The following is a 27,405-nucleotide window of genomic DNA, read 5'->3' on the forward strand; positions in this document are numbered from 1 at the left end:
GATGAGATAGGTTTTTAATGGTTTTTAAATGCATGTCATGAACTTATTTCTGAGAAAGAAAAATTCTTCTAACTATGGATGAGGATTGGGCATGGGAAATATTCCAGTGTAGTACTTTTCATATATACAAAAATGATGCTAGTGACCTTGACAACTGAGCTCTGAGTTGTTTTTCCAGTAGTGATAATAGATTTGAGCTAAGCAAATTTTCTGATTTGATTTCCTTTGTAATTAAAGGCATGCATTTGTGAGCTATATGGTTGGCCAAGGTTGAATGAATTCTGTGCCCTTAAAATCGTGTTCTTCACTTTGTGCAAAGCTCACTGGCTTAATTCATTTAAACCTATGATCTTTCCTCAGCATCAGTGAAGCTCTTGCCTCTGAGCTAATTCATACTTTCTACTCTCTGCTCCCTACTTGGTGTTTTGGGTATAGGGAGGAGAAATTGACCCCTGCCAATCATTGCCAGTTTTCTCAATTCTGGATGATGGATGAGGTTGGAGATATGACCTGGGGAAAGTTGAGTGGGAAGATTTTCTGCAATATCTTCTTCAAAAATTGTTTTAGGCAAAATTACTTTATGTTTTAAATGCTACCTGTTCAAACTCATGTTTTTGTGTAAAAAGTCTCCTTTACTATCTTTCCTGGTTTGAATGTAGTAAAATTCTCTCCCTTTTTTTACTTTGGAAACGCAGTCATCAGGATATTTTTGGTACAAAATGATGCTCTTTGGCATCATCTTGGCCTTTACTTTCCCAAAGACCAGGATAGCTTTATATTAGCTACTATTGGTATCCTTGCTATGCCTTTGACTTTGTTTTGAAGTATTTGCAGGTGTGACGTCTGCCTGACAATGTATTGGATGGCAAAGAAGGTCAGGGGAAAAAAGTCCCTGTCCAGCACTTGAGGAAATGCCAGGTTTCCTATTCCGGGATTTTGCAAGCCCAGCAGCCATTGCTATAGAAACAAGAAGCTCATATTCCAAGTTTTGAGTCTTTAGGTTCAGCCGTGCCTTATTATAATTTACCCATCCCCAAGGATGAAAGGAATACGTTCTGTAACTTCTCAGACAAATCAGAAATGAACCCTAAAGGACTGGGCGTTGTGTTTGTTTTTGTTTTTTTATCTGGAGTCTTGTGTTTCTCAAATTTGCCCGGATGCTTAGTGAGAATAAATCCAGCTGCAACAGCACCTGGATAACGCAGAGGGTCACGCAGTGTAGTTGCTGAAACTAACCTGACTGATCGGTAATGGTCCAGGACCTACAGCACGCCTGCCAGAGAGAAACTCCGCGGGCAGCAGCTCCCACGGACCGTCGGGAACTGTCAGTGACTCACTGACATGCATTTGTCATGCAACCAAGCGTCGAGGGGAGAAAAGCCACACATTGACGGCTTGGCTCTATCCAGAGCCCCCAGAGTTTCGCCTCACACCACGCTTTGCTTTTTGTTTGAACTCCCTCCCCCTCCTTTGTGGCAGCTTCTACGGGGCTCAGTGGGGATCCCCTGCTGCGGCTCGTGCATGCCTACCCGCCTGCTATTGGCTGCAAATGAAGGGCAGTTTGCCGCGGAAACGCCAGCCTTGCCACGGTTAATCGGGACTTGGGGAGTCTCTTTTCCAGGCCTTGAACACAGAAAGGGTGAACCGGAGATGCTGGCCTGCGAGAGGCAAAGGTGAGGGAGCGGGAAGGCCACTAAAAAGAGGGCGGCGTCTGCGGGGCGGGAGCGTAGCATTACTACTCCGGGGTGGATCCCAGAGAGCAGGGCGCGCGGCGCCGCACGAGCGTCACGGCAGGGACCCTTCGCGCGCGCCCTTCCTCCGTGCCGCCCCAATCACGTGACGCCGGCTGGCTGGCTTCTACGCTTGAGCGCCTTAACTCGCTCCATTTCTCCTCCCCTCCCCTCCCCTTCCTTTTGCCTTCTCTTTCATTATCCCCACCCCCACCCTGACACCAGTTCTCGCTAGAGCGGCGAGAAGCCCGCCCCTACGTCCTCTTGCTTCTCACGCTCATTGGCTGAGGCGGCGAGGACGCGTCTCCAGGGCGAGTGGCAGCCATTGGTGCGGGAGGCGATCCGAGTTCCCGGATGAGGGAACATTCTGCAGTATAAAGGGAGCGGGGAAGGCGGGAGACAGCGCAGTTTGAATCGCGGTGCGCCAGAGCAGTAGCCGGCGGGATCTCTGCCCAGGTGTTTGCTTGGTCCATTCTCTGCCGTGAGCGTGTGTGCGAGAGGGCTTCACGCACAACTCAAAATGGTAAACTTTAGCAGAAGAGCTGAAGGATTCCGCGGGCTGGTTCCCGGCTGGGGAAGGGGGAGGGGAGAGGGGGAGGGTACCGTTACACACCGGGGATAAGGGGGAGAAGCGGCGGTTAAGGGCGCGCGCGCGCGCCTGGACAAGGCGAGGGAGGAGAAGGAAGCGGAGGCGAGGGGGACGGTTGGGGGAGGGATGGAGGGAGGGAGCCGCCTCCGGTCTCGTGGCGGCAGCGACGGTTGGTGTCGCGCGCGCGGCGCCGCGCGGGCCCGGGACAGGGCGCGCGCGCGCTCCTGGAGGCCTGCGCGCGGCTTGTCCAGCGCCACCGAAGCTGGCGGGCAGGGATCCACCGAGCCCCCGGGAGGCGGGGGCGACCTCCTTCCTTCCTCCCATCCCCCTCCCGCTCGCGCCTCGGGAAATGTTCCGCTGGGGCGTTGAAAGGCCCCTCGGAGGGGGAGGGGGCCAAGCGGCCGGACTAAGCTTCTCCACCCCCGTCCCCTTCTCCCGCCCGCATGGGTGTGTGTCCCCTCCAGGCTGGCGGGAAGGCTGGGAAGGACTCCGGAAAGGCGAAGACAAAGGCGGTTTCCCGCTCGCAGAGAGCTGGTTTGCAGGTCAGTGGGGCCCTCCGCCTCCCGCCTTGGTGGATCGCCCCTCCTGGAGGGCGGGCGGGTCCCCCCTTGCGCGTGGGCTGGAGCGGGAGGGGCGGTGGTAAAGTGGTCACGTGTGCCCGGAACTGGCAACACTCCCCCCCCCCCCCCCCCCGTGGAGATTTGGCGGGAGTGTTGATTGAGCCCGGTCTCTGGCTAGCCAGACCTTTTTTGTGCATTCTCGTTGGTCTGTGTTTTTGTTTTAAGTTCCCAGTGGGCCGTATTCATCGGCATCTGAAGTCCAGGACAACGAGCCATGGACGCGTGGGAGCCACTGCTGCTGTGTATAGTGCAGCCATCCTGGAATATCTAACTGCAGAGGTAAAGGGGCTCGTTCTGTCTCCATGGGGTGGGGAAGAGGGAGGAGAGGAGCCAAGCTGGAGAAAAGTGATGAAAAAAGCCCTGGGAACCCAAAGCTTCTGGACGCCAGAGGGAGCCCGAGGGTGCATTAGGGGTCACTGACACAGCCGCTTTCCAGCTGGCATAAACACCTAGCTTAAATGGGTAGTTTGTCTTGTCTGCCTTGTAAGACTTGCTTCCACATTCTCCTGGATCAGATAGTTATTGAAGGTCAGATTGATTTAAGGTTCTTCTCCCTAGGTTCTTGAGCTGGCAGGAAATGCATCAAAAGACTTGAAGGTGAAGCGCATCACTCCTCGCCACTTGCAGCTTGCCATTCGCGGGGATGAAGAATTGGACTCTCTTATTAAGGCAACAATTGCTGGTGGTGGTATGTAGCTGACATTACCTGCAGTTACTGGAGGGAAAACCATTATAAAGTTTTGTCAAGCTTGCCCTTGGTTTTTAAGAGTAGAGATAACTTAATGAAGTACAATTTGATAGATGAGTTTGTAGAAATACTATAATCCATATTTAAGCAATTTGTATTCTGTATGTAAACTTCCTGAAACATTAGATTAATGATAAGAAACAGCACCTAGTTTACTGTCACTGAAGTGGAAAGCTAATGTTCTTTATTTTTTAAGTTGGATAACAAATTACCTATAAAGTACTATAAGGAGGGGCAAATAATAGATAACATTTTAGTGCTTTTAAATAAATTAATTTGTTTCATGTTTTAAAATAAAGCTTCTAATCCCTTAATACTCTTATAGGTGTGATTCCACACATCCATAAATCTCTGATCGGAAAGAAAGGACAACAGAAGACTGTTTAAAGGATGCCTGGATTCCATGTTATCTCAGGACTCTAAATATTCTTAAACAACTGTCCAGTGTTGGTGATTTCCAGTGGACTGTATCTCTGTGAAAACCACAATTTTGCCTTTTTGTAATTCTATTTTGATTAAGTTGGAAGCTTACTTAAGCTTTCCAGCCAACCAAATTTCTGCATTGAAGTCTTAACCATATTTAAGTGTTACTGTGGCTTCAAAGAAGCTATTGATTCTGAAGTAGTGGGTTTTGATTGAGTTGACTGTTTTTAAAAATCTGTTTGGATTTTAATTGTGATGCAGAAGTTATAGTAACAAACATTTGGTTTTGTACAGACTTTTATTTCCACTCTGGTGGATAAGTTCAATAAAGGTCATATCCAAAACAAGTTTGCTTCTTGCATTTTCCTATTTTATAGCAGAGATTTGGGTACGTTTTGATCCTAATATTTAAACTCAAGTAGGGCATTTGAAAATTATATATATTTTCTGGTAATGGAAACTGGTTTCTTCTGATCAATTAGAATAGGAAATAACTCAAGGCCCAGGAGTAAACCAAATACATCTGTGACTAATAAAAATAATAGGTGATACATTAAATTATTAGAGGTTGTGACAGCTTTTCACAAAGGTTAAAGTTTAGAGGCTTCACAACAAGGTCTTTTCCTCAGTTTTTGTTACATACCTGCATGCCTCTCTAACCACCAATTAATATCAACTTTGCTGAAGATCAAATTGGGAAAAGATGTTACCTTTGGCCCACCACAAAAAAGATTGAGATATACAGGCAAGTCATTACTTTGAAATATACAATCTATATATCCAGAAAAAAATGGACTGAAACTATAAGTAGGGGCCTATGAATGAAAAAAGCATTTAAGCCTATGAAAGAAAGGTGATTTCTATGAATGGTGAATGGGTCTTTCATATCAGTATAGAATTTCCCCTCAAAAAAAATTTTAAACCTTTACTTTCCATCTTAGAATCAATACTGTGTATTGGTTCCAAGGCAGAAGAGTGGTAAGGGCTAGGCAATGGGGGTTAAAGTGACTTGCCCAGGGTCACACAGCTGGGCAGTGTCTGAGGCCAGATTTAAACCTAGGATTTCCCATCTCCATGCCTGGCTCTCAATTTACTGAGCTACCCAAATGCTCCCCTCAAGAATACCTTCTGAAAAGTAAAAACTTAGTTTTATTTTTGGTTATCAAAAAGTTAAATTCACCCCACCCCCCTTTTCCCCAGGTTCTTTAAACTTTGTGAATGTTTATTAGTCTTAGATTATTTAAATTTAGTCTTGAATTATTTAACTTTAGTCTTGGACTGGAGACATGCTAGTATACTTGTGTCTTTTAAGCCTTATTTCAACAGTTTTGTGAGTGCATATATGTAAATATATGTGTGTGAAATCAGGAAGTTAAGTGGTTCAGTGAATAGTGTCAACCTTGCAAGTCAGGAAAGATCTTCCTGAGTTTAAAGTTGAGACCCTGGCCAAATCACCAGTTTGCCTCAATTTCCTCATCTGTCAAATGAGCTAGAAAAGGAAATGGCAAGCCACTCCAGTACTTTTGCCAAAGAAATTCCAGGGCTGAACAACATTGGAAATAATGGATTTCACTGCAAAAACCAGCATTTTAATGGCCTGTGTTTCAATGGATCTCAAACTATAGTTGGTCATAATTCCAGGGGAGATCCGTTTCTTTACGAAATGGTCTTTGAAAATTGTCTTGAAGATTCACCCTGAAGCCAACTTAAATTTCCAAAATTTGATTAGTTTTATCAAGGCTTTTTAGGATCTGGCAGCTTTGTGCTTAATCAAACTTCAAAAAGTCAATGGACCTGGGATAAAGTTTGAGACTCACTAGTTTTTACTATTGACACCTCGGTAAAAAATGAGCATAAAAACGTGCTGAAATCTTTACTATGAAAACACTCCAATATGTGAATTTATGGACAGCGTCTCAATTTGCTACAGATGGCTAATAAAGCAATTTTTACCAAACATCTTGCTAATGAGTAATACATTTGCATTTTTAGGTTTGGGGGTTTACCAACTGTTAAAATTGAACAAATCGGTATATGTGGGGGTTAGGGTAGCCAAGTTGGAGAGCTGGAGGCTAGGAACCATGGTTAGCGGCTCACATACTTCGCACATGGGTAAGGATTTGTGCGCAGGGACTGCGGGCGGTCTAGCGGCGGAGGAGGCCGGCCTTGCATTGGCTCCGCCTCCTGCACGCCAGTCTTTGGTTACCATGGAGGCGGTAACTGGACTCCCTCCGCCGGGTGTTCGGCCTGCGAACTAGCGCCCCCTAAGGAAACTCCCGAACGCCCCGGCGAAGTGGCTTTCAGATGGGGAGTCGGGGAAACAGCTTACCCAAACCCCACTTCGTAGTCACCCCATCCCCGCCAGCTCCCCTAGGCCAGGGCCTTTTCGGCGTATGGGCGGGGCTGGACGTGGTATGGGGGACGGGCCTAGAGAGGGGCTGGGACTCCCACCCTGCCCCGGCACAGAATCGTCAGTGCCTTAGGCGCCGCAGTGGTAACGGTTCGCCTCCCCCTCTCCTGGGGTGCGGTGGTACCACCCGTCCCCCCTGCAGCCTGGCCCCGGTTGGTAGGCTCCTTGAGTCCTGCGCCCTCCCAGCCTCGCTCTGCGGATTCGGATCGGACGTTTTGACGCCCCGGCTGCGCTAGTCCCTGCACTACCAGACTGGGGCCCACCTGGGCGCTAGTCCCCATCTGGGATTGGGGTCCGGGATGCAGGTCGCTCTAGGCCTAGCCGCCGCAGCTGCCGGGTCGGGAGGCCGTCAGTGAGGAGGTGGACCTTCCCGCCCGCCGGCTCCGTAGCCCACCTGCCCCTCGGAGCCCTTACGGCCCGCCCGGCTTGCCCGGCCCAGCCCGCTTCAGCCCCTCCGCCGCCCGGTCCTGTCCCAGCCCCGGCCCCGGCCCCGGCCCCGGCCCGGCCCGGCCCAGCCTCCTCTTCCCCACCCCCGTGGGCGCTCCGCCCCGGCCCGCCCCCTCCTGCCGGCCCGCCCTCCTGCCTCCGCCTCCGCCGCTCTGGCTTCCGCCCCCTTTTCGCTGCGCTGCCGGAGGAAACGGAAGAAGGAGCGAGCCATGGAGGGGAACCGGGACGAGGCGGAGAAATGCATCGAGATCGCCAGGGAAGCGCTGGAGGCCGGCAATCGCGACCGGGCCCTGCGCTTCCTGCACAAAGCGGAGAAGCTCTATCCGTCCCCCACGGCCCGAGGTGAGTGATCTGCCGGGCTCCACCACCCGTCCCGGAGGGAAACCGAGGGGAGGCCCGGCCCAGGTCAGACACACCCCCACTGGGGCCTCTAACACCCCTACCCCCACCTCTCCCCGGGCGCAGCCAGAATGACCCAGGGTCTGGTTCGAAGTGAGCCAGGCCCCATCGGATTCCTGAGGCTCCTGGGCATGGCGGCCTCCTCCTGCTTCCCGGCATATTGATTACTGTCGAGTGCAGAGATGCCCCGGGAGGTCCCCGGTGAGGCGAGAGAACATGGAGGAGCCCTGTGAGATTCTCCACTGGGCTTTAGCCCATCGTCTCCTGGGGGGAATGAGCCTTTCCCAGAGCAAACAATCTCTGTACCATGGGGAAGGAGAGAGGAAGGGAGGGCAGTTCTTCTCCCCAGGAGGCGAGAATCCACAAATAACTGCCAAATTGGCAGAAGTGAGGAAGGGTCGGATTCGGATTGGTAAAACACTTGGGGGTAGCATGCGGCTATAGCAGGGAGAACCCAGGTTAGATTGTCTGAGTTAGATGTTTTTTTCTAAACCCCAGGACATAAATAGTTACTTCTTTGTGTAATCCAGTCACAGAAGTGATGCTACTTGTTTGTATCACTCTCTGAGTAGGCCTCAAAAGTGTAATGCTGTTTAACACGACACAGGAAACTTTAAGAATAGAAAGGAATATCAAGCCTGGTTAAATAAGTTCTACTGTATTAATGCCCTTTGCTTTCTCACCATTTGGTTGGTTGGGTTTTATGGCTACTTAATTGCAAGTTAATATTCTATACCAGGAAGATTAGGAAAGTTTATCTTATTTTAACTTTAGCTATTTACAGTCATATTATTATTGAGACATCTTCTAGCCCAAACCTCCTAATTTCATAGCTGAGGGCACTCAGGCCCAAGGAGCTTAAGCAATTTATAGTTTATATATATATATATATATAGTTACAAGGTTTGAAAAACTTTGTTTTATTTTCAGCAAATATTCAGTAAAGGTCTGTTTTGTAAGGGGCTGTAAGGTAATAGGAGAAAATCTAGAAAATTATCCCTGCCTAAATTCTAGTTAAGGAAAGAAAATATAAACAAATGAAAACAACTGTTATAGACTCACATAGTCATAGTTAGAGGGGGCCATCTAGATAACTCATACCTAGAAAAGAATTCCCTTTTACATCATTATGTATGAGTGACCATTCAGCCTTTGTTTAAAGGCTTCCTGTGAGAGGGTATCCACTACCTCCTGAAACCATTAGTTCCACTTTTAGGTAAATTCACCTCAGCAACTTTGACCTATTATTTTTAAATCTCTGTGGGGCCAAACAAAATTTATTCCTCTTTCATATTTTGAAATACTTGAAGAGAATAGTCATGTCACAGAGCTAAAAGGGACAAGTGGAAGCCATGTAGTCCAACCCTTTTCTTTTAGGAATGAGAAAACTGAGGCCTAAAAAGGGTGTCTTGCTCAAGAGATTGTCCTGGGATTCCAACTCAGGTTCACTGCCTTTCCTAAGACTTTTCTTCTACAGGCAAAAATCTTTCCATTTCCTTCAAGTCTTCTTAGGCCTTGCATTCAAGGTCTTTTACCAGCATTTAGCACAGCATTTGATGAATAATCTCTAAGAATACCTGTCCCTTGACTAGTTAGTTGCTTTCATCTGGACACTTTCTTGGTTATCAGTATTAATGCGCTTCCTAAGATATGGTATATAGAACTGAACAGTACCAAGATATTTCACAGTGGGATTGTCTCCCCTGTATTCTTGGAAGCTCAATATAGCCAAAGAATATTGTTTTTGGGGGCTGTCATAGCACACTATTAAGTCAAATCGAATTTACAGTTCACCAGAAAACCCAGGTGGTTTTCCCCCCTTCAAACTGTTGTCTAATTGTGCCTTCTCATAATTTGAACTCCCCTGTAAAACTATCTTAATGAGAAAGGCCTGTGATTGCAGAAGAAACCTATAAGTATACCCCCAGCAGATCTGACTTCTGGGTGATTTTAGTTGGAAGATTTAAGGAGTATTTTGAAACATCTAGAGCTTAAGTGGCTTAAGCTCTAGATGTGGTGGTGGGTCTCAACCCCAGAACTTTAATCCTCTGTTGTGCTGCCTCAGGAAGCCTTTATATTTTCCATGTCAGATTTCATCAGATTAGAGCCAGTCCAAAGTTGTAGTCTATCAAAGTCCCAGTTGTTCTCCTGACCTTGTGAGAGTGTTTCTATTTAACAACAAGCCATCAATACCTTTCTATATACCATTTATCGACATGTTAAAACAGCACAGAACCAAGTAAAGTTCCCTGTTGTATTCAAGGAGTTAGTCTTATTTCTATCTCTACATTTCTTAACATTTGTACTTTTCACTCACAACCTCCTCTTTGGTTCAGGCTCCCATCATCTCTAGTTTGGGCTATTATCTCTCCACACAGACACCAAAGTAATTTTCTTCAAATACATCAGTAAACTCTACTACCTGATCCCTTCTTGTCCTAGCATTCTTAGCCTTCACTCCCTTGTATACACTTGAAGGCCCAAATTACTGGTTAACTTGTTGTTCCTCATCTCCAAGTCTTTCTGCTGGGATCCCCCCTCTCCCCCCCAATCCCCATTGAAACATTCTCTCCTCACCTCTGCCTCATAGAGTCTTGAGTTTCCTTCAAGACTCAGCCCCAAGCACCACTTGCTTGCAGTAGGCCTTTCCTGGTTCTCTACCTGCTAGTGTTGCTCCTTCTACAATTACCTTATGTCTAAACTTGTATGTATCTATGTAAAGAAATCTGTATGTCTGCTGTTAGGATCTAAGTTCTTGAGAACAGTAACTTTAATTTTTTTTTTGGTCTTTTTATCTTCAGTGCTTAAAACAGTACCTCTGGTACTTAATAAATGCTTATTTATTGGTCCAAAATAACCCACTGACTTGTCATAAAGCAGTGATTGATCATTCAATATGATGAGTATAACAGGCAAGAAGGAGGAGAGAGCTCTTGGTGGGGTAGCTAAGGAAGACCAACTGACTTAACTGTTTTAATAAAAAATTGGGGAGCAGATAAATTTTCATTTTGTTTATTGAAATCAGAATTTTCTTTATCCAGGCAACATCTTGAACCCTTTGCAAAACCAGTTATATATATATTACTAAATACCTATTATTAAAGGACAGGCAGTGTGCTGTAGTGCAAATGTCAGTTCACCTGTGTGCCAGGAAGACCTGGGTTCTACACTTGCCCTGGTATTTGTCTTTGGGAAAGTTACTTAACCCCTCAGTGCCCTAGGCAGCTCTCCAAGACCAAGAAAGTGATGGATGATCTGCATGAATAGGAGGGAGGCATCTGGGAGCTACCTTTGCCAATGAAATTACAGGTCTAGCCCCTATACTTATTTCTGCTATTATGTAAAGCACTATGCTACATGGTGTAAATACAGAACTAGTACAATGAAAATTACTAGGACTAGACAGCTGATAAGGACCTTAGGTAATAGCTAAAGTCTCCAAACTTTCTTGATCATATACTCTTATCAGCAATTTTTTTTCTTGGTGGATATGTTAGGGATTTTCTTAGGTATTTGCACCTGTCCAAGTGTTGATATATGTGTTGGGGGCTAGTTAGGTTATTTGTGCTCTGAGGGAGGAGGGGCATGTGTGGAAAGTGTACCCTATGGGGAGAAGATGAAAGTGGGGCAAATGTATTGGACTATCCTGGTGTTGGAGACCATGTTTTTAGCCCATCTTTTTACCCTTGAATTGTTTGGTCACACATCCCTAATGCTCTCAGGATCATAGATTTAAAATGAGAAGGAACCTAGAATCCCAGCTTCTCATTTGATTGACTTTCTCAGAGTCACATAGCCAGACCCAAACAATCAGGATTAGTAGCCCCTTTGGAGACAAGTGATCCAGTTTTAAAAGCTTATAATGCTTAACCTCTCCCCCTGTCCCCCTCCCCCCCAATTTGTGATTTGTTTATATAGATAGCACTTGTCTGTTGAAGAACTTCTTTAATACATGTAAGCACTTTCCTTGCATCCTAGGCTTTAGGAAGTTGCCTAGGTTCACTGAAAGGTTTAGTGAATTGCCAGATCACATGACCAGGGATTGTAGTCCTGTATTCGAGTCTATTTTTTACATTGGACAGGACTTGAACTTTCCTTATCCACTACCCTAAATCTTTAAGAACCCTGTTCACATTTCTAATTAAATTATTCTAGCATCTTGGCATTAATTTAATTAGTACTGACCCATATCCAAATTAAGAATGTTCTTAAAAACTACATTTATTAGCATTATGGAATTAATAGATCACTGATAGCTAGAATCCTTGAGACATTCTTGTGTTAGTCTGGTGAGGTCTGTAGATCCCTTTTCAGAATTAGGTTTCAAATGCATAAAATAAAATACATAAGATTACAAAGGAAACCAATTACATTGAAATTAAATTATTAAAATACTTAAAAAAATAAGTTCATGGACTCCAGGTTCTAGATAGATAATGATTTAATTTAAAGCATTAGACCTTGTTTGACTTAAATTATTTTGGATGGAAATTTGTTTCTTAAGCTTAAAGTTATGTGGCCTTGGCAGAAATAAAGCTATAACATTATATTTGTTCACCATTATGACTGCTCTTTTATCAACACTTTGTATTTTTATTCCCTATATCTTCACATTCTTTTATAACCTATTAACAACTCAAGATTCCAACTTCCTTTCCTTCTACTTTTGTTTACCTTTTCTTATGGATCTTGCCTTTGCAACTAGTTTCTCCTCAAATTCTCAGCCTTTTTAATCTTTTTCTTCCTTTAAATTGATTCCTTCTTTCTTCTCCTTATTCATGAGTTGGACTCTCATTTTTTTCTCTCCGGTTTTTCCAAATTTCTCCTTTTCAAATTCTTTCTCTGGCCTTTTCCACTCCCAAACTCAGCATATTCTTCAGTTTCATGCTAAGGGGCATCATATTACAGAAGAAATACTGTCTCTGAAGTCTGAGGACCTCTCTGTTCAAATTCTGCCTCTGGAGCTTCCTACATAATGTGAACTTTGAATCTCTTTCTTAAATTATCTAGTTGAAGGTGTTGAACAAGATAACCACTGCAGTTGCTTCCTGCTCTACATTTTTTGACTTCACCTTCATTTCTAGTCCTGCTACCTAACCTCTTCTGGAAGTTGGGACTTGCTATTAGAAAATTTATAATATCTCAAATGATTTTGTTTTTCTCCAGATACCATAATGCCTAGGGGATAACATTTTTCAGTGTTGCTTACTAGTTTGGTTGAAATTCTTTTCAAAGAACCCTTAGTTTTCATAAATCCTAGGCGAAGTCAATATCATATTTGCTGGATAATTTGTCTCCATGTGTTTCCCATGCCTGAAATCAACCTCCTATCTCCTTTCCTACCCCTACTCACCTTATATCTGTCTAATAAGGCCCCTTCAAGTCCCAACTGAGATGCCTCCATAAAGCCTTTTCTCTTCAAGTAATATCTCTCTTCCCCTCAAATTTCCTAATCTTTACTTCAACATTTTCTTTCTATAATTTTTCCATTGTATCACAAGATTCTTCCACCCACTTCTACTGTGTACCCAGTCCCCATTAAATTAGAATTCCAATATAGAATTTGTGTGTTGTTTTGTTTTTAATCCTTACCTTCTGTCTTGGAATCTATACTAAGTATTGGTTCCAAGACAGAAGAACAATAAGAGCTAGGCACTGTTAAAAGACTTGCCCATGGTTACATAGCTAGGAAGTATCTGTCTGAAACCAGATTTGAACTAAGGACCTTCTGTCTCCATGCCTGTTTTTCTATCCACTGAGCTGCCTAGCCTGCCCTGTGTTTTTATTTTGATTATTGCATTTCTAGTTCCTTGCTGGCATTGATTATTGTTTTTGTTTTGCTCCCCCTGTCCTGTGATTTCATTGGTCTGAGGGCTTTTCAGTTTGGAAATTTCCTCGCTCATATCCACCAATAGATCAGTTAACTTGTAGTTTCAGACAAGGACCTTGGGCTGGTGGACACTGAGAAGGGGAGTAATTTGCCCATGATCATAAAGCTAACATAAGTCAGAAGGGGGGTTTGATTCCAAGTTATCCTGATTCCAGGACCAGTAGTTTGTCCACTATACTATCATTATGCCCAGTAGGATTTAATAACTGCTGTATCAGGATATAGTACAGAAACATTCTTTGAAAATACCTGAGTATTGAAAAAGAATCTTTGTGAGATGAGGTATAATTGTTATTTTTCAGTATTGGATCATAATAATGCTATGTATTATTCTAGAGAGAAAGTTTTTATTAAGTGGTGCTCTTTCATATTCATCTGAATTAAGGATAACATTTTTTTGGGGGGGGTCACCTTTAATTTGACTTGCATAAAGCCTGAGAGCAACCTGTAATCACTCTTAGTATCACAGATTCAACCTAACCTTTATAGTTCTTTCTTGCAGAAAAGCTATCAAAAGCTTCTCCATTAAATAAATGCTTTGCTGTTAGTACTAAAAAGTAAAGAAAGAAGAACCTATAAAATCTTGCATATATCTCCCAAATTCTTAAATTCTTAACTAGGCCCAGGACTTTTCCCTTTTCCCTGTTCTTCCTTCTTTTCCTATATCTGCATCCTCTCCTCTTTCCATGTGGGTGGGGCTAGTGGGCATATGCCCTAAGAATGTCAAAGGTGACGGTTCTCATATATAATAAAATATTTGTAGAAGTACTTCTTGTGGTAGCAAAAAATAGGAAACAAAGTAGTTGCCCCTTGAATGGGGAGAAGGCTGAACAAATTTTGGTATACAGATATAACATATTACTCACTATGAAGAATTCAGGGAAGCATGGCAAAATTTTATGAACTGATGCAAAATACAGAAAATAGAAACAGGTAAATTATAACTATAGCAGTGTAGTAAGTCTTTGTAATTACCAGTCTTGACTTGAGAGAATAAATGATGAAACATTCTTGGCAGAAGGAGGTTAAAGGGAGCAGATGGTTACATACAATAGCAGTTGTTTTACATGTTGCTTTTGCTTAACTGGTATTCTCTGATACACAGCAGTGTTCAGTTGAGGAATATGGGGACTGAGTATTTCTGGGGGAAAACTGGTTTAAAAAATGTAATAAACCTTTTTTAAGTAGATAGGAGGAGGAAGGCAGAGTTTGGAGATCTCTGTCCGTGGAGATGAATTGTCTGTAGGAAAGGTAAAAAAGTTAAGTGGTGACCTATCTTTGTTAGTCTTTGAAAAAGGAAAAAAAACAACAAAACAATAACTGTTGAATTTCTGATATTAGAATTTTTTTTTCTTTTTTAAAATAAGGTCGGGTTGTGAAAGGAATACCAGGCACATTTGACAAATATTTCCTTTAATCTGCACAGAAATCCTCTGAGATTAAAATCAACATTTTACAGATAAGTAAACTAAGGCCAATAGAAATAAGTGACTTACCCAGGGTCACACATCTAGGAAGTACTGAGGCTGAATTTGAGCTCAGCTCTTCTAAACCTAGCATCCTATCCCTCTGTAAAATGAATTTTCTTAACAAATAATTTTCTTTTCCACTACTTCTTTGTTTCCAATGACCAGATATATAAAGTGGTAATTCTGTTGTTACCTTCAATCAATTTCAGAGACATTTGGCAGGTAGTTTGCAGTTGCTGAAGTTCTGCTAGCCGAAGGTAGTTGGACAACTAATACAACTAGGTTTTTGTTTGATTTTCTTCCAACAGTAAGGTATTGTAACATTAGTTGGCCTCTTGTTTTCGTTAATTAAATTAAGCAGCTAAAAGGTACAGTGGCTGCTGTTGGGCTTCCTCTTAGGATGACCTGCTTTGGAATCCTTCATAAATTTACTAGTTGTGTGACACAGGGCAAGTCATCTCTCTCCATCTGCAAAATGGGAATAATAAATAGCACTTAACCCTACAGGGTTGTTGTGAGGATCAAATGAGAAAAGCATATATATTAAAATATATATGTGTGTGTGTGTCACATATATTTATGTATATATACTTACACATACATATATGTGTATCTAATACATATTATATATATAGTGTTTTGTAAACTTTAAAATATGAGCTATAAATACCTATCAATAGCTATTTGAAAATGGAGTTTGATGCTTTTAGAATCTAGAAGTAGTGAGTTTCACATCTCTGTTCTAAAGGGAGTGGCTGCTGACTGACTACTTGGAGTTGTTTTGTGCCTCAGGTTAGATTATATGACTTCTAAAATCCCTTCTTACTCTTAGCTGTGACCAGTTTCAATACAACACAAAAAAGATTTTCTTGAAAAATGAAATAGGCTTTGACTTGTCTTTATCCACTAATATATTTTGGCCTATTGTACTTGTTCAAAAGCAATAGTATAAATACTTGCCAGTTTGAATTCTAATTTTAGGATTTGGGGATGGTGAGTGTAAAGATTAAAATTTAGGGGGAAGCTGGGGCAAGTAGAAATTAGTTTCTCTCTGCAAGGAGTATTATATTTTAGAGGTTTATTTAAGATTAAGAACTTAAGAATATACAAGTGAGAAAAGCACGTGTCTAGGCCAGAGAGAGGCCTAGACAATCTCACCTACATCATGAAAGACCCGTCTGCTTGCAAGCGGAAACAGGAAAGAAAAGAGAGGCCCAGAAGCCTTTCCAATCAGGTTAAATACCCCATCTCAATCTCGATCTCAGCCCAGGTGAGAATTCAATGATATTACAAAGCATTCTGGGGAAGTGGAGCAAGGACTTCTGGGGATTGAAGTCCTGGATTCAAGTCTCCATTTTTACATGAGTGACTACTCCTAGTTTTCAGTTTTAGTCCATTTTCCTAGAGGCAACATCAGGTCATAAAAAGAGTAACAAAAACATTTATTCAGTGCATATTATGTGCCAGGCACTGTGCTGAGTGCTGGGGATACAAATATGGAAAAGAAAGATAATGCTTGCTCTCAAGGACCTAATAATCTAAAGGAAGTTGAGAGAATTGAGAAGGAACAAAAAGGTACTTAGCAAAGACTCAGAATATAGCTTATGTGGAAAATGAAGAGATGACTGGCCTGAGCCTCTACCTTACATGGCAGTTTTGGACAGGACCTCAGTGCTAATCTTTCAGGGCAGAGGTGGATGAGATTTGAGTACCTGGGCTGATTTGATCCTCCAGGTGATGCAATTTTCCTATGATAAGGTCCCTGGGGACATGACCTTCAAATCAGTCAGCATTTATTTAGTACCCAATGTGTTCTAAGCACTGTGCTAAGGTCTTGTTATGCAGAAAGAGGAAAAAGACAGTACCTGAACTCAAGTAAGGCATTACAATCTAATGAGGGAGACAACATCCAAACATATATTCAAAGTGAACAATATACAGAACAGATAAGAAATTATTAAAGAGAAGGGAGGTACTGGAATTCTAGGCCGGGGTGGGGGGGTGGGGGGAGGTGGAGGAGACAGTTGGAGACCATGACTGGAGCTGAGAGGTAGAGTTTTTTATATCATTATGGAGAAGTCAAAGGAAAATAGTGTACTTATGGGAAGTGAATAGGAAAGTGAATTATTAAAAGACTTGAATTCAAGTCCTGATTTCTGCCACTTATTAGTTTGTATAGCCATGAGTATGTCACACCTCTTAGTATATAGCTTCATCTATAAAATGGGGACATGTAATATTGCACTATGTAAATACACATGAAAATAGTTTCTATTTGAAACCATATATAAATGTAAACTAATAATACCCATATCAATTTTTTGATATTAAATAGACATGCTTCTCTGTTTTTGCCTTGCTGTGAATTCAGTAAAAGTACATGTTAACTTAAACAGAATAGTATTTGAGGGACAAACATGTGCATACATATAAAAAAATAGATGGTGTATTTCAGGAACCAGACAAAATTAATTTTGATTTGTACCTATCATTTCCTAGTTAGACTTTATAAAGTTAACAATGAAAAGTTTCTATTAGGATTTAGAATTTAGGATTTAGAGCAGTTAGGTGGTTCAATGGATAGACAGCTGGGCCTGGAGACAGGTCCTGGGTTCAGATGTGACCTCAGAAACTTCCTAGCTGTGTGACCCTGGGCAAGTCACTTAACCCCACTTGCCTAACTGGTCTTGCTTTTCTGCTTTGGAAACCAACTCTCAGTATAGATTCTAAGACAGAAGGTAAAGGAAAGAAAGAAGGGAGGGAGGAAGGAAGGAAGGAAAGAAGGAAGGAAGAAAGGAGGGAGGGAAGGAAGGAAGGAAGGAGGGAGGGAAGGAAGGAAGGAAGGAAGGAAGGAAGGAAGGAAGGAAGGAAGGAAGGAAGGAAGGAAGGAAGGAAGGAAGGACGGACGGACGGACTCGTAGGCAGGACAAGAATTTTTGTCTTGGAGAAATTAGCTCCTTTAATTTTGCCACTAAGCTAGTATAGTTGAGATTTCTCAGAAGTTGATTCATATTGCTTCTATGTTGTTATATAGTATTTAATTGTGGGAAGGTGAAGAAGGGAAAGACTACTATGTTTCTAGTATTTTAACAATTCTTCCCCTTCTTTTAGGTAAAATAGTACCCTTCTAATTAAGGTGGAGAAAAACCCTGGTTTAATAGTATTATTAAAACAAGGGAAATTGGGCACCCTTATAAGGCCTGGATTATATAATTAAATTATTCAGTGATCACGCTACATAGAAATATGCTATGTTTCTTAAACCTCTATCTCGGTAATAGGGAACCTTTTAGACCCCTTACTGTGCCTCGCCCTACTCCCCAGACTGTGTGACTGTGCCCCGCCCCCCCACTGTGTGCTGTGCTCCGCCCCCTGCGTTGGAGGGGGCGGGGCCAGGCTCCCAGCCCGCTGGAGTCTGGGGAAGCAGCCTCCTGTAGCCATGGGGACCCGCCCCTGCACCCAGCCACCCCCCTGGGGCTGGCCCTTCGAGGGGGCTGGGGCTGGTACCAGCTTCAATGGGCCAGCAAGGTGTGTCAAGGCTAGAGGGTAGGTGGCTCAGAGACCCGTCGCTCCCCACTCCATGTTTGAGGGCAGGGCCAACTCCTAACTGGCTGATGCCCCAGGAAACCACCTCTAGCAGCCAGTGGACCTGCCCCTCCATCCAGCCTGGCCTGTCTATTGAGGTGCGACTCACGTAGGGGTGGGAGCATGGGGCAGAGGGAGTGTAGTTAGCTTTTGGGAGATGGGGTCACCTCACTTCCAAACTGGGGACTAGCAGGGAAGGAAGGGAGAAAGCGGAGATCTTTTAGGGGGGGTGAACCTAACCCCAATGTTGGAAGGGGAGACTAGACCTCTTCCCCCATCCCCAGTCACCAGTCCCAAGTCCCAGGGACAGGAGAAAGGGAGGAGTATGGCCTGAGTGCTCTGCTCAGGGGAGGGAGTAAGTGCAGAGGGGTGGGGAAGTGAGGTAAAGAGGGGGAAGGAAGCAATTCCGCAGAGGACAGCCCAGTGCCCACAGAGAGGTTCTGTCTTTGGCACGCCTACCATAGGTTCTCACGACTCTTTTATCTCCTTACGATTTATAGTCATTTATCTTTCCTATTACTTAACACTTTGTATTTGTATTTGCCTTTTGAATAGGTGCTAAATTCTTTTTTCCAACTCGGGTTATTTTAAAATTATTAAAGTAATTTTGAGAGTCACTGTGACAGAATGGAGATCTGGGCTTCAGTAAGTTGGCCAATATCATGGGTTGTACACCCCAGGGGCATCACTTAGAATCTTAGACCCCAGCCACTGAAACTTAGATTCAAACAGTTGCTGACCTTTGTTAGTGAGGTAGTTTCCTCACTGGGTACCCCTATACCAATGAAATTACAGATCTTGGATAAAAAACAATTACCTTAGTAACCTCAAACAAAAACAATTAGACATCAAAAACAAGAGGCTAAAATCTTACCCAGATCCTGTAGCTTTTTAACACAACAGAACCAAAAGGATTAGGAAACAAGAACGAAACAAGTAAGATGCTTGTTTTTGTTTCTTGACCTTCTTGGTCTGTCTGAAGTGGTAATTGGCCCTGCTGTGCTTTTTTTTTTCTTTTTTAAATATAATTGGACTCAGTATTTATACCAGTCTGCTGATTATGTTCTGTATCAGCTCATAGAGGTCTTTTTGCATTTTCTTGTGTGCTTCATAGTTATTTTTTATAGCTCTGGAGTATTCTATCACATTAATATGACATTATTTATTCAGGTATTCTCTAATTGTTGGATATGTAGATTGTTTTCAGTTGTTTGTTGATAAGTTAGCTATGCATATTTTTGTATAGAGAGGATCCTTTTGATTTTTTTATATAATCAACAATAGAATTATGGAATCACATGGTAAAGGTTCTGTGATTCTTATTACATACTGTTTGTATCTGTATGCTGTCGTACCAATGATGAACTTGATGATTTTTTAGACATTTTCACATATTGATTCTCTTTTATACTTCAGTAAGGCCTCCTCTTAAGTGGCTTCTTACCTTATATTCTGCAACTCTTTCCCAAGGTCTTTCATAAAAACTTATGTATTGCTCCATCTAACATATTGGAGACTTTCCTCTAGGTATGAGTATGGTAGATGGGCTGTCATTCTTTTCTCCCTTTTCTTACCACATGAGTTGCCCTCTTCACTAATTAACATATCTCTTTGCTATAATGATGTTGAGTAGTTCCTGATTACTTATTTTAGGATTTCTCCACTGTCAACAAGTATTTCATTAAGGCACCTCCAGTGTGCTTAAACTGGAACTACAAAAACAAAAGAATGAAATAGGCTCTGACCTCTAGGAGCTTACATTCTGTCAGGAAAGCCAGCAGATACATATATAAACATATACAAAATAGAAGGTAACTCTTTGGGGTGGGTGGAGTCAAGGGGAGCACTAGCTGTGGGGAGGCAGGAGGGAGGGGGATCAGGGATAGCTTCACATAGAAAGGATGCTGGAGATGAGCCTTGAAGAAAACTAGACATATGGGCTTGGAACAGAACTCAACACTGCTGCCTTCTTCCCTGGGTCTTGGAGAACCAAAATGCAGAAACTTGCTCTGGTTGGAACAGTAGCATGACAGTGCTACTCAGGTATTCAAGTGAAAAGCAGAGCAAAGTGGGGCAGGATGTCAGTATCTGTGTGAATTCATGAGTTCTGACACAGAGGACTGGTATCCATCTGGAGTCAGTTGGGATAGAGATCAAGACCAGTGAAAAGTGAATTGCCCTTCTAGGAAGAGGTGAGGGTCCAGCCTTCCATAGGGAAACTGCCACTAAAGGGGGAGGAAGACAGAAGGTGAGTAGCATGAGAACATAAGGGAAAAGGAAAAATTGCTTCTAGTAATTACCAAAGATCTCAGGAAGAAGAAAACTCAGTTTCTTTTAGAAAAAGCAGATAAACTTTACAGGGAAGATATTATATTTGGCATCTAGACCATCTAAACAGATCCTGACAACTGTGAATTTCCTTTGTTAGATGAAGGAAAGTAAATCAACACTTGAGGAACCTGAGAATCCTGTGAATTCTCAAGAGAGCTTGGGACCAAAGCAGGGTATTCTTGGTTTAAGAAGGGTAAGTTCATGGCCTGCACAGTAGAAATAATGAACAGAATAGAAAACCTTGACTTCACAGTAGCAAACATTACCAAAAAAAAAAAACCCAAAAGGAGAGAACAACAGTCAAGAAATGGACAGGTGGAAGAAAGAGAAGCAAAAAGCTATAATGTTAAGAGAAAACATAAAACATGACTTCAGTTAAAGCCAAACATTGATCTGGAAAACAGGATCTCTAGACAACTTAAGGATTATGTATGTCCCAGAAGAACACAAGTCAAAAAACCTGACCACCATAAATAAAGAAAACTGCTTAGACCTCAACAAAAAAACAAAATAACAACAAAAGAATCCGTAGATCACTCTCAGAAGAAGAAAAAAAAATTATGCTGCAAACTTTCAACACACATCATAGCTAATAAATTTATTCATTTCTGTGACAACAAATTCTGTAAGCCAGTAGGAGAAAGGCCTTAAAATATAATGGAGAGGAAATTCAAATAACACAAGACTATTCTGGATCCACCATAACTGTAGGATAAAATGTAATGCCTTCTAAATAACAAAAAGTACTCATGATACAACCCAAAGTGACTTCAGCTGCTGATCTGAACCTAACCATTAACAAAAAATGATGACTGTTTAGGCAAAAGGAGGTATTTGATACATTCCTACAAATAAAACCATACTCAGACTAATTGTTTGATCTGCAAATATTCTAGACAACAGAAATACAAAAGAGCTAAGCAAAGATAGGAGCCAAGGAAGGCACATAATTATGATAATAAATATAATTAAATATAAAGTTATAAATTACCTTTATGGGGGCAGGAGAAACTATTATAGATTAAATTTCTGACTATTATAGTTTCAAAAAATATATTCCTCAAAGTTTTCATCAACCTACTAGCTTATTTTTTCCCCTTAAAACCGGAAGTTCTTTTATTGTACAGTGATACCTTGACACATGAGATTATTTTGTTCCAGGGCCAAGCTCGTAACTCAAATTTGCTCATGTGTCAAATAAAATTTCCCCATTTAAATGCATGGAAATGCAATTAATCTGTTCCGGCCCCCAAAAAACACATGAATTTTTTGTTTTATATGCTTTTAAATATGAAAACATACTTTATAAATAACAAATAAATATATTTATAGATAATAAGAAAGAATATAAAGAAACTTATGAAATATTTACCTTCAAGGTCAGGCAAAGATGCTGGCTGAGAAGGTTTTCATTTTGTGTGTTATCACTTAACATAACTTTTTCTCTACACATGGAATGCTACATTTAAGTGCAAAATTGACCTTACACGTTACTTATGATATATAGTTTTATTGCTGTTTTTTAATTTTACTTATCATTTTCTTCATTGCATTTTAGCTGTTTTGCCACACTTTCCTCAATTTCATTTAGCGACCATTTCAACAGAAAACTTTCTATGGAAGTTTGTTTCTTCCTCTCTTTCTGAACATTTTGGTAATGTGTGAAACAAGTGTCATCACACAATTCCAAAGCATAACTCGTAGCAACTTTTTCTGACTATGTCTTTTCAATAAACTGTTTAATTTTCCCCCAGATCCTCAACATTTCCTTAATCTTGTTCATACTGATTACCTCATTCACCTCGGGCTTCTTCCAAGTGCAGAGGCTCCTGATTCAAATACCTACTTGTTACTTAAAGCAAAAAAGCCCAACTCTGACTACTCATATTAAATTGTTTGTGTATCAAGGCACCACTGTAGTTATAACTTAATTATAATAACATAATGTAATATAATATAATATAACTTGAAACTTTAAAAAAATGTTTTATTGGTACCTTTTGTTTTTTAATATATTTTCCATGAACAAACATTTAGTTGCTCTCACACAGACACATTAAAAAGAAAAAGAAAAAAATTAGCAAATATGTATTTTTGTATGTATGTAGTATATGTATTTTATAAACAAAACAAATTACCACATGACCTATGTCCAAAAGTGTATATCTTATTTTTCATCTTCAGTTTATCATCTCTTTCAGGAGGTGAGTATCATTTTTATCAGTGATATTCTGGAATTGTGGTCTGTAGTTGTATCAATAAGAGAACTTACATCTTTCCAAATTGTTCCTTTTTATATTGTAGTTATTGTATAAATTGTTCTCCTGAGTATGCTTATTTTACTTCCAGTTCATATAGATCCTAAGTTTCTCAGAAACGATTCCATTATTTCTGTAGTATTCTATTCCATTCAGATACCATAACTTGTTCCTCTGCTAATTGATGAGCATTCTCTTAGTTTTCAATTCTTTGCCACCACAAAAAAGAGCTGCTATAATTATTTCTGTACATTTCCTCATTCTTTGAGCATTTGGAAACATATACCTAGTAGAGGTATTGTTGGGGAAAAGGGAATAAGTACTTATATAGTGATAATAATAGCTAACATTTATATAACATTATATGCCAAGCACTGTGCTAATATTTTTTGTAATTGTCCCATTTGATCCTTATAACAACCCTGTGGTATAGGTGCTGCTATTATCCCCATTTTACAGGTGAAGAAATTGAGGCAAACAAGCTAAGTGATTTGCCCAGGGTTGCACAACTAGTCAAGTGTTTGCTGGTGGGGTATGAATTCAGGTCTTCCTTGACTCTAGGCCTAGCACTATATCTATTGTACCACATCAGTGCATTAAGGCTCCTGTTTTTCCATAGCCCCTCCAACCTTTACCTTTTTCAGAAAACTTAACTTTTTTGTTATCTTTGCCAGTCTGGATACATATGAGGTAGAAGCTTAGACTTGCTCAAATTTGTATCTCTGATTATTAATAATGTGGAGGTTTTTTTTTTGATGTGGCTGTTGATAGCTAGGATTTCTTCTCTTGGGAACTAACTGCCTTTTGACCATGTAACCAATTGGGAAATGTGAACTTTTTTTTTTCTTTTTAACACTATGGTCATATTTGCTAATTGATATTTGATTATTGATCATTGATTATACCTGTGCCAGGCCACCTTTCTCCCACTCCCATCTGAGTCCTTGTAATAAAAAGTAAGTTAAGTAAAACTGGGATTCAAAGTGGCTGCATTTTGTTCCTCTTTGGAAAGGAGGAAGTATTTCATCCTCTGTTCCCTGTGTCTAAGATCTATCCTATTGCTTTTTTGGTTCATACTGCTATAGTCATTATGCCTACAATTCTTCAATTTTTTTTTCACTTTATTCATGTTTTCCCATATTTCTCTGAATTCCTTTTTTTTTTAACCTTACCTTCTGTCTTAGAATCAGTACTAAATTGATTCCAAGGCAGAAGAGTCCTAAGGGCTAGGCAAAGGGGGTTAAATGACTTTGCCCAGGATTACACAGCTAGGAAGTGTCTTGAGGCCAGATTTGAATCTAAGCCCTCTCATCTCCAGGCCTGACTCTTAATCCCCTGAGCCACCTCACTGCCCCCCCTATGAATTGCTTATGCCCAGTGTCCCAAAAGACTTAGTGCAGTTTAAACTATTAAAACTAAATACTGCCTTAAGAATTTTGGGATGCACCATATTGCCATTTCTCTTGCTATTATAATATTCCATTAAATACTAGTTTGCTAATAATTCTCCAATTATTATATATATATTATGTATATATATATAATAATTCTCCAATCCATTTTGATGGGGAGTTTTATAGTCCCACTAATTTGCCTTAGTTCTTTCATCTTTTCATACGATTTGGGGAACCTTTTGCATTTGACTCCATAATTATAACTTAATGAAATGGGATATCATTATATATACTTTCTTTTGTGATAAATAGCAAGTATATTAAACTAAATCTTTAGGATGATTGGCACCATTAGTTTTAGACAATTCTTGTTTGTGTAGACTTTCATCTTTGAATCTTGTTCTTTCTGTTTTTGGATAACTTTTTGCAAATTTTCTCCATGAATGAATGAAAAACATATATTAAAAGATTATTATATGCAAAAATGCATTGTGCCCTGAGGTACAATGGAGGGAACCACATTGTTGAGAGTTCAGCTGCAGGTCAGATGGTTATACCCATGCTCCTTAGGATCCAAAGGTAGTGGCAGATAAGTCATAATTTAGAAAGCTTATTAGACTTTGAAGTTATGACTTCTTGTGCTTTAACCTCACTTATAAGATGTGACCTGATACTTGTAGAGCAGACTACCAAAATGTCTGTGCCATACAAATGTTTTCATAGATAGTAGCTCAAGGAACCCTAAGATTTCCCAGAAAAACTTGGGGTAAAAAATGGCATTAGGTAATGTTTTGATAGATAACAGTCTTTACATCGTTTAGCCCAAACTTTGTCTTGCTCAGAGAAATTTTTTAGAGATATTTCACAAACTGTTTTCTGGGTCCTGGACCACCATCAGTATGATTGGACAATTTTATTTTGATAAGGGAGGGGGGGTGAGAGGGATGGGAAGAGAGAGTAGGGAAGAAGAGGAGTGTGATATTATTTTATCAATGTTTAGAATTCACAGTGAAGTGTACCAATACAGAAGGCAGAAGAGAGGTAAGGACTAGACAGTAGAGTTAAATGACTTGTGTAGGGTCACAGCTAGGAGGTGTTTGAGGCCAGATTTGAACCTAACACCTCCCATCTCCATGCCTGCCTCTCAATCCACTAAGCTACCTAGCTGCCCTTGCAGTTTATAATTTTGAAGAATTATAGGTACTATAACACTGAGAAATTTAGTGATGTAAAAGGGAGAAGAGTTTGGGGTTATAAAGGAATGTATTGTATTTGGCCAGTTTCAGAAGATTATCTATGGTTTGGGAAGGCCAACAAAACCCAGCCTTCTCAGTGAAATGGGAAAGTAGGTTTAATTAAAGAGAATACGGTATAAGGGTATGGGATAACCCTAAAGCTAAATTTCTAACTAATACCCAAAAGATCTAATGTCTCCAGAAGGAGAGTCATCATAGAGTGGTTTTCCCTCTCCAATCCTCTCCTAACTACCTTAAAACCTCAATCCCTGCTCTTGGCTAAGCTACAACTAAAACTCCCCTTAGATCAGCGGTTCTCAACCTCTCAATTTGTAGCAATGAGAATACATAATGCATATCAGGTATTTGCATTCCGAATCATAACTGTAGCAAAATTACAGTTTTGAAGTAGCCACCAAAATAATTTTTTGGTTTGGGGTCACTGCAACATGAGGAACTGTACTGCGGGGTGATGGCATTAGAAAGGTTGAGAACCACTGCAAGATGGTATAAGGAACTGGTCTGTATAAGTTAGTAGGGCTCCGGGAAGATCCTAGATCCAAAAGGACCTAGTTCTGGTCTCATAAGCTCTGCAGACAGATGATCAGGATCACCAGGTTCTGCTTCGATGAAGTACAATACACCAAACAGCAAGCAGGCAAGGATAGGATCAGCCACTAAGGAAAAGCAGCCACATACTCCCCAGATATCTCCAGAGAGACCACAAGAAGCAACTGTTTCTTAGTAACAGCTTAACCCTTCCTACAGAATTCCAGAATCTTTACTCTGCTGTCCCATGCCTCTGCCCTCTGCAAAACCTAACTCAACTTTTTCTTATAACAGTGACTTGCTCAGGGTTACCTTGTATGAGAGGCAGGACTTTGCAGATTGTGTATGCTAAGAACAGCCCTAAGTGGGTAATGCTATTCTCTGTTTCTGTATTTCTCTCTTTCTGTTTCATTTTTTTCTTAAAATTTTCTTTGCACAAGCTCACTTTATGCTTACTATGAATTAAGTTTTGAGGTCAAATGCTGTCATTGTTTTCCTAATTCTAGTCTTGGAATTGCTGCATCTTTCTAGATACAATCGATATAAATATCAATAACAATAATTTGGTATTTTATCTGTGGGAAGGAGGCAAGATATGAATTTCAAAGGTTCTATCCACCCTTATCCTTAACTATTACAATGGTTTTTTGCTACCTGTTTTGGTGTGTATGGAGCCTTTTGGTCAGTGATCTTCTTTGACTGTATCCATACAATTTTAACATATCTATTTAAGTCTAAGCCTATTGAGTAAACACCTTGTATAACTGGAGTATATGGATAAGAATCCTATAGGTCAAGAAATTATGGATTTATTACTATCTTTACCTTTGGTGGTAGCAACACACATTAGTGACATCATAGGATTAGGAAGTGTGATTCCTCAAAGTTCATGGGTTAGCCTTCATCGTCAAGACACCTTGTTCTATTAAAGTACCTTACTATTAGTTCTTACTAATAGTACTATAAAGGGACTAATTGTTCAATAAACTCAAAAATGATAGTAAAACATTTGTTTGTGTGTATATACGTTACACACACATAAGTATACATGCACACATTTGTATGTGTATATGCACATATGTATATATGAGTGTACATATAGCCTTTTTTTAAGGTAAAACAAAACTTTGTAATCAGTTGATCCAAGGGATAGATCACAGTGGATAAAATCAGGCATTTTAACCAGAGGGACAACCGTATTTATTTCTTAATTCAGAAGCAAAAAATAATTGAACTTAATGGAGACTATTTCTATTTCAGCAATTTGATGACTCCCTTATCTAATCAACGTAGAGATTTCCTCCAGTGATATAAATTATAGCCTGTGC

The 27,405-nt window shown here is 41.0% G+C and overlaps 2 protein-coding genes across 5 annotated transcripts in view; both read left to right on the forward strand.

Annotated features, from left to right (window-relative positions):
- The first annotated feature begins 1,182 nt into the window (after positions 1–1,182).
- LOC100012785 (histone H2A.Z) lies at positions 1,183–4,457 on the forward strand. Of its 2 annotated transcripts, XM_056803155.1 has the most exons (6): positions 1,183–1,673; positions 1,956–2,253; positions 2,784–2,861; positions 3,105–3,218; positions 3,498–3,627; positions 4,013–4,457. In XM_056803155.1, exons 2-6 carry the CDS (start codon positions 2,251–2,253, stop codon positions 4,072–4,074), a joined length of 387 nt encoding a protein of 128 aa, XP_056659133.1. In that variant the 5' UTR covers positions 1,183–1,673; positions 1,956–2,250; the 3' UTR covers positions 4,075–4,457. The 2 variants fall into 2 exon arrangements, with proteins under 2 accessions (XP_056659133.1, XP_001364046.2); XM_001364009.5 differs by lacking the exon at positions 1,183–1,673 and having other exon boundaries at positions 1,740–2,253.
- Positions 4,458–6,308: 1,851 nt separating this feature from the next.
- DNAJB14 (DnaJ heat shock protein family (Hsp40) member B14) overlaps positions 6,309–27,405 on the forward strand; it is an 89,245-nt gene continuing 68,148 nt past the window's right edge. The window contains exon 1 of one of the 3 annotated variants that reach the window (XM_001363932.5): positions 6,309–7,309. In XM_001363932.5, coding sequence (XP_001363969.1) covers positions 7,177–7,309 — 133 coding nt within the window. In that variant the 5' untranslated portion in view covers positions 6,309–7,176. Of the gene's footprint in view, positions 7,310–18,128; positions 18,409–27,405 lie in introns of those variants that run through there. The other 2 variants (XM_007495887.3, XM_007495888.3) reach the window with 2 other exon arrangements.

This window comes from Monodelphis domestica, chromosome 6, assembly GCF_027887165.1.
Source record: "Monodelphis domestica isolate mMonDom1 chromosome 6, mMonDom1.pri, whole genome shotgun sequence".
In the NCBI taxonomy this organism is placed as follows: Eukaryota; Metazoa; Chordata; class Mammalia; order Didelphimorphia; family Didelphidae; genus Monodelphis; species Monodelphis domestica.

Excerpts from the sequence above, each read along its gene's own strand:
- LOC100012785 (XM_056803155.1), top strand. Across the intron at positions 3,219-3,497 it reads TGGAATATCTAACTGCAGAG|GTTCTTGAGCTGGCAGGAAA; the intron begins GTAAAGGGGCTC and ends TCTTCTCCCTAG. Across the intron at positions 3,628-4,012 it reads GGCAACAATTGCTGGTGGTG|GTGTGATTCCACACATCCAT; the intron begins GTATGTAGCTGA and ends ATACTCTTATAG.